This window comes from Chiloscyllium plagiosum, chromosome 24 (assembly GCF_004010195.1).
Source record: "Chiloscyllium plagiosum isolate BGI_BamShark_2017 chromosome 24, ASM401019v2, whole genome shotgun sequence".
In the NCBI taxonomy this organism is placed as follows: domain Eukaryota; kingdom Metazoa; phylum Chordata; class Chondrichthyes; order Orectolobiformes; family Hemiscylliidae; genus Chiloscyllium; species Chiloscyllium plagiosum.
In genome coordinates this window covers 48,385,754-48,392,051 of record NC_057733.1, presented here as the reverse complement: position 1 = coordinate 48,392,051, position 6,298 = coordinate 48,385,754, and the positions used below count along the sequence as shown (strand labels likewise).

Below are 6,298 nucleotides of genomic sequence, written 5' to 3'. Positions count from 1 at the left end.
GAGGTCTTGCACTTTGGGAAAAAGAATAGAAGCATGGATTACTTTCTAAACGGTGAGAAAATTCGTAAAGCCAAAGTACAGAGGGATCTGGGAGTGCTAGTTGAGGATTCTCTAAAGGTAAACATGCAGGTTGAGTCCGTGATTAAGAAAGCGAATGCAATGTTGTCATTTATCTCAAGAGGGTTGGAATATAAAAGCACTGGTGTGCTAAAGGCCCCATTTGGACTACTGTGTCCAGTTTTGTTCCCCTCACCTCAGGAAGGACATAGTAACACTGGAGCGTGTCCAGCGGAGATTCACAAGGATGATCCCTGGAATGGTAGGTCTAACATACGAGGAACGGCTGAGGATCCTGGGACTGTATTCATTGTAGTTTAGAAGATTAAGCGGAGATCTAATAGAAACTTACAAGATAATACATGGCTTAGATTGGGTGGACGCTAGGAAATTGTTTCAGTTAGTCGAGGAGACTAGGACCCTGGACACAGCCTTAGAATTAGAGGGGGTAAATTCAGAACAGAAATGCGGAGACATTTCTTCAGCCAGAGAGTGGTGGGCCTGTGGAATTCATTGCCGCGGAGTGCAGTGGAGGCGGGGACGCTAAATGTCTTCAAGGCAGAGATTGATAAATTCTTGATGTCACAAGGGGCGAATGCGGGTAAGTGGAGTTGAAATGCCCATCAGCCATGATTGAATGGTGGAGTGGACTCGATGGGCTGAATGGCCTTACTTCCACTCCTATGTCTTATGGTTTTAATGAAATAAAATTGTAGTTAGATTTCTAGTTGGAATTCAACTTGTCCACATTGATGACCTGTTGATATAATTACAATTTGAGTTTTGTTACTGACCATCATCAATATCACTGATACGTGTTATTGGCACATGTAGTAATGAATGTAATGAAGAATCAGATAGCACTTATGCAAAATATAAGTAATTTTTTTCTTGACTTGATACCCTGAATCAATTATGGATTGGTGCTGAACATATTCTGAAACTAGAAAGACAAAAAAAACACTAACAGGACTGACAGAAACGGAAGTGCGTATAGGTCGAGTGAGTTTGAATAGCATGCCCTGAAATTTGAATTGAATACATTTGGACATTGAAATCTGTGAAAATGCATAACTAAAAATAAAAAAGGCATGATTGTAAAATTAGATTCTCTGAATGCCAAGTACTTCTGAAGATGTGCATGATTATTTTAAGGAATGATGCAAGTTTATGATTTGTTTTTCCTGGATTTAATCAAAAACTAAGTACTAATAGCCAGCAGTTGATTGAAAAGAGACTGCTTCTAATGACAAAAAGCAGGTAGACTCTAAGGAGATCCTGCTTGCCCAGAGCAATGCGTCATTTTAATGATTATGAGGTGATTGTAACAAGGTCAACCAGGTGGACTTCATAGAATGAGTTCTCTGATTGGGGCTGCTAATCTGGTTCAGTCTGGGAGCCTTGGCTGACAGGTGAAGACAGGAGTGTTAGAGCTTCTGTTCTGTCTGAGAGCGGTGTGTGAGGAACTTGGATCAATGTCAAGGACTTTCCACATGTAATTAAAGGGTGAATTGGTGACGGGATACCTGCCTCTGTGGAGTTATTTCAGGTTAAACATAGGAAATGTAGAAAACTGAGGCTCCATAGAATTTGTCACTGTGGGACTGTTTCATTTTCACAATTTGTTTAATATTCAATAGCTTCCCACATATTAAAAGGTAAAGTACAAGTCCTTAGCAGGAGTTTACTCCTATAAAGAAGTCTTATCATCTCGCTTGTTTTATGAAGCAAATTACTTCTAATTATTTCACCTCCATATACAAATCACAAATTAATTTGTACAAATTGCCTTGCATATAGAGCTTCAGCTTTACTAATTGCTTGGAATTCCCAGCCTTTTTCTGATTTAAAAATCCCTTGTAGCCAATTCCTTAATCGTACTTGTTTAAGTATTGTTCAAGTTCACTTTTGAACTTTGGAAATACCGCCTTTGAGTCCCAGGCAACTTGGTCCTACCTTTCTGCTTAGTTGCTGAATTTGTTTTTTCATATTTTGTGTACCTTTACCAAACTCTGTTCTTGATGTTGTTGTCACAGTGAGTTCCAAACAAGAGCAAGTACTATTGCTGTCTCTGATGTGAGATTATGATAATGAAGAAGGGGAGGTTGATTTAAGTCACTTTGAGTTGCAACTTAATAGAACTATTAATTGAAATTTTATAGTGCACTGAGACTTAGTGCTGCTTGTCTTTGCAGCCAGTTAATCTGTTTTGTTGGTGTAGGATATTTCCTTATTGTATGAATAGTTACATTTGGCATTTTACATTGACCTAAAGTGACAGAGACAATCTATAGTTTAATGTTTAATCCACAAATATCTCTGACAATGCAACTCCCCATCACTTTTGCACTAGTGAGTATAGGTTATGCATTTGTCTTGGAATGAAGCTTGGATCTCGTACTTCTTACTTAAGAAAAGATCATTTGTGACAAATGGTTTAGAATCACTCCATCTGACCAGGCTACATTCTGGCAACTAATGAATTTGTAACCAAGTTTTGGATTGTATTTTTTGATAACCATTTCTTAGTATTGAATTGTTTCCTTTATTGGTTTTGGACACATTCCTGTGCCCATTTCCAGGAAATGTCACTTACTACTCTTTGTTTCGGTTGACTAGCTGGGAAGAACGAAGAACTGCCTCAGGTCGAATACAGTATCTAAATCACATCACACGAACAACGCAGTGGGAGAGACCTACTCGGTAAGTGAAGGATAGTGTCAGTTTTCTTTCTGCTACTGTTGAATCTGAGGTCTGTGCATAGTTAACAAAGATATTTGTGAATCTGAAATGACTGCTACTCGAAGGATCTTGAAGGAAACTGGCAATTGGTTGACATACTTCTGCTTTGAAAATCTCCTTACCCTCATGTAATCTGTCCTCTTTTTGAAAAGAATATGCACTGTCCCATGGGTGGCCTTCCACATAATTCAACCCATCTGTGCTTTTCACTTTTCTTATTTCTTCCAGTATTTTAACCATTCTGAATCTAGATAATCTGTTTTAAGCTTGTTCCCTACAATTGACCAAGTATGGGTATTAAAAATGGTACACTATGCTGGCTGAAATATGGTATAAACAAAGTCTTTAATTAAAAAGTCTACAATTGGATGTGTTGTTGTGCAAACAATTATACAAAGTGAATGACAAATTAAAATGGTTTGAATGTAATGGGTGAGTGATTAATGTATGGAAACACTGTCCAGTGTTCTATGAAGGACAATAAATGACCAATAATAATATAGTTTATGCTATTGTATTTTGCTTCCTAGTGACTTCTTTGTATATCGAGTGTTTCTGCATTAGTAAATTTGTGGTGTCCCACCATGCATTTGGAATGTAGCATTATTGTAGTAATAGAGTTAACTTGGATGGATGTAGGTTTGCTCGCTGAGCTGAAAGGTCAATTTCCAGATGTTTCGTTACCTACTGGGTAACATCTTCAGTGGACCTCAGTCTGGAAATGAACCTTTCAGCTTAGCTGAAAGGTTCATATCCAAAACCTTAACCTGAGCTACAAATCTTCTCAAAACTCGCTAAGTTAACTTGGATATTAGGAACTGCTTTATTATTGTAATATCCTTTTATAGCTGAAATACAAAATCTGACATTTCAATTTGTAGCTTATTTTTTAATCTACTCTTATCTCCATTTTCTTTGAAATTGTTACTTAAATTGTTTCTGCTTGCTCTGGCATCCATCCTTTATTTGGAGATTATGCTAAGTTAATGTTCAATTGGCTGAATACTTTCTCCAGACGTTTAATTTTGAGATTATCAAAAGAAAGAAGACTATTGAACTACGAATGAGTGAGTGGTCTCTGATGGAGAATGGTAGAGAAAGTTTTGGCAATCCAAGAGACTCTTATAAACAAGGAGCAGGCCATTTGGCCCTTTTGAGTCTACTCTTCCATTTTATAAGATCAAGGTTGATCTGGTTGTAAGTTCAAATCCGCATTCCCACTTATCCTAATGCAGGTCGTTCTGCTATAAAGTGCGTATCGTTGGTGCAAATTGCTTGTAACACGATTGACTAATTATGGACGTTGTTTACATAATGCAAACTTTCTGCTGAATGGGTATACTTATTTTCTTTGAGCAATCTTCTACAACATGATTTTCTACAGCGCGAGGTTGTAGAGGAACACAATTGTCACATTATAGCAGAGACCTGTGCCCTTTTACCCTCGGCTTACCAAGAGTCTTTCTACCTCTGCCTTTAAAAATGTTCAAAGTCTCTCCCTGAAATGCAGTGCAAGCAGTTGCAAAGACATTTAAAGTTCTGTAAGAAAAAATGTTGTCTTGGTTTTAAATAGGTGACCCTAATTTTAAGTACACTTTGCAGGAAAAAAAAACTTTAAATTTGATTAAAATATAGCCTTCTGCAAGTTTAAAATGCAGCTAAGCCACACATCATCAGGATGAGATAGTGTAGTGGCAATGGTATGAATAATCCTGGCCTAATAACTGATAGTTATGAAAGCAGATGGAGGGTTTGTAATTTTGAAAATAAAATTCTGGTGTCAATAAAAGTGACCATGAAGCTATTGGATTTCCATAGAAATAGGAACTAGGTTTCCTTTCATATGTTCTTTTCTGCTCTGACTGATTTATATACCTCCACTCAGATACCAACATGGTTGAATTCTAACTGCTTGTATGACTCGCCATTTACCAAACTACAAGAAAGTACTTCTGACCACATTTTTGTTACAATTTTTGTTTTGCATTCCCCATCCATGAAAATATTGATTTTAGTTGAGTTAGACTCCAAGACTCCTTGTGTCACTTATTCTTCTCCTCTGTATCTAGTCAGTCTTCAGCCTTGGTTGCCTTAGTTAAGGCCAATTCAGACTTAAAATTGTATTATGCATCTGCTTTTCAGCAAGATTTTCAATGCAGTAGTTAAGCCTGGGATCCCATTTCTTTTTCAAACAACTCAGAACTCCGCTTACTCCAGAATATTGGTGTTTGATTAATTATCTTACTGCTGACTTGAAATTGAACCTGAATTTGTTAGTTATGCAGGTGGGGCAATTGATTTTATTAATGGAGTTAGTTGGAGATTTTTTTGAACTCAATTTTCCATTAACAGTGGTGCATATTAAATATGATCTTTAGAACATAGAACAGTACAGCACAGAACAGGCCCTTCAGCACACTATGTTGTGCTGATCATTGATCCTCATGTAAGGTAAACCTAATATACGAACCTGAAGAAGGGCCTGTGCCCGAAACGTCGAATCTCCTGTTCCCTGGATGCTGCCTGACCTGCTGTGCTGTTCCAGCAATAAAGTTTCAACTAATATACGAACCCTCAAATTTCTGTGACCATGTGCATGTCCAGCAGTCTCTTAAATATCCCCAATGACCTCGCTTCCACAACTGCTGCTGGCAATGCATTTCATGCTCTCACAACTCTCTGCGTAAAGAACCCACCTCTGATATCCCCTCTATACTTTCCACCAAACAGCTTAAAACTATGACCCCTCGTGTTAACAATTTCTGCCCTGGGAAAAAGTCTCTGGCTATCAATTCTATCTATGTCTCTCATTATCTTGTACACCTCAATTAGGTCCCCCTCTTCTTTTTTTCCAATGAAAAGTCCAAGCTCAGTCAACCTCTCTTCGTAAGATAAGCCCTCCATTCCAGGCAGCATCCTGGTAAACCTCCTCTGAACCCTCTTCGAAGCATCCACATCTTTTCTATAATAGGGTGACCAGAACTGCACACAGTATTCCAAGTGCAGTCTAACCAAAGTTTTATAGAGCTGCAACAAGATCTCTTAAACTCAATCCCCCGGTTAATGAAAGCCAAAACACCATATGCTTTCTTAACAACCCTGTCCACCTGGGTGGCAATTTTAAGGGATCTGTGTACCTGCACAACAAGATCCCACTGTACCTCCATACTGCCAAGAATCCTGTCTTTAATCCTGTACTCAACTTTCAAGTTCGACCTTCCAAAATGCGTCACTTCGCATTTATCCAGGTTGAACTCCATACGCCATCTCCATGCCCATTCTGCATCCTGTCAATGTCACGCTGTAGCCTACAACAGTCCTCTATACTGTCAACGACACCTCCAACCTTTGTATCGTCTGCAAACTTGCTAACCCATCCTTGAATCTCCTCATCCAAGTCATTAATAAAACTTACAAAGAGTAGAGGCCCAAGAACAGAGCCCTGTGGAACACCACTCACCACTGACTTCCAGGCAGAATATTTTCCTTCCACTACCAC

General features: G+C 38.5%; 1 protein-coding gene across 3 annotated transcripts in view; it reads left to right on the top strand.

Moving 5' to 3' along the window:
• smurf2 (SMAD specific E3 ubiquitin protein ligase 2) overlaps positions 1-6,298 on the top strand; it is a 297,299-nt gene that overhangs the window by 197,595 nt on the left and 93,406 nt on the right. For all 3 annotated transcript variants that reach the window (XM_043715043.1, XM_043715044.1, XM_043715042.1), the window contains one exon: positions 2,677-2,760. In XM_043715043.1, the coding sequence (XP_043570978.1) occupies positions 2,677-2,760 (84 nt within the window). The remainder of the gene's footprint in view (positions 1-2,676; positions 2,761-6,298) is intronic.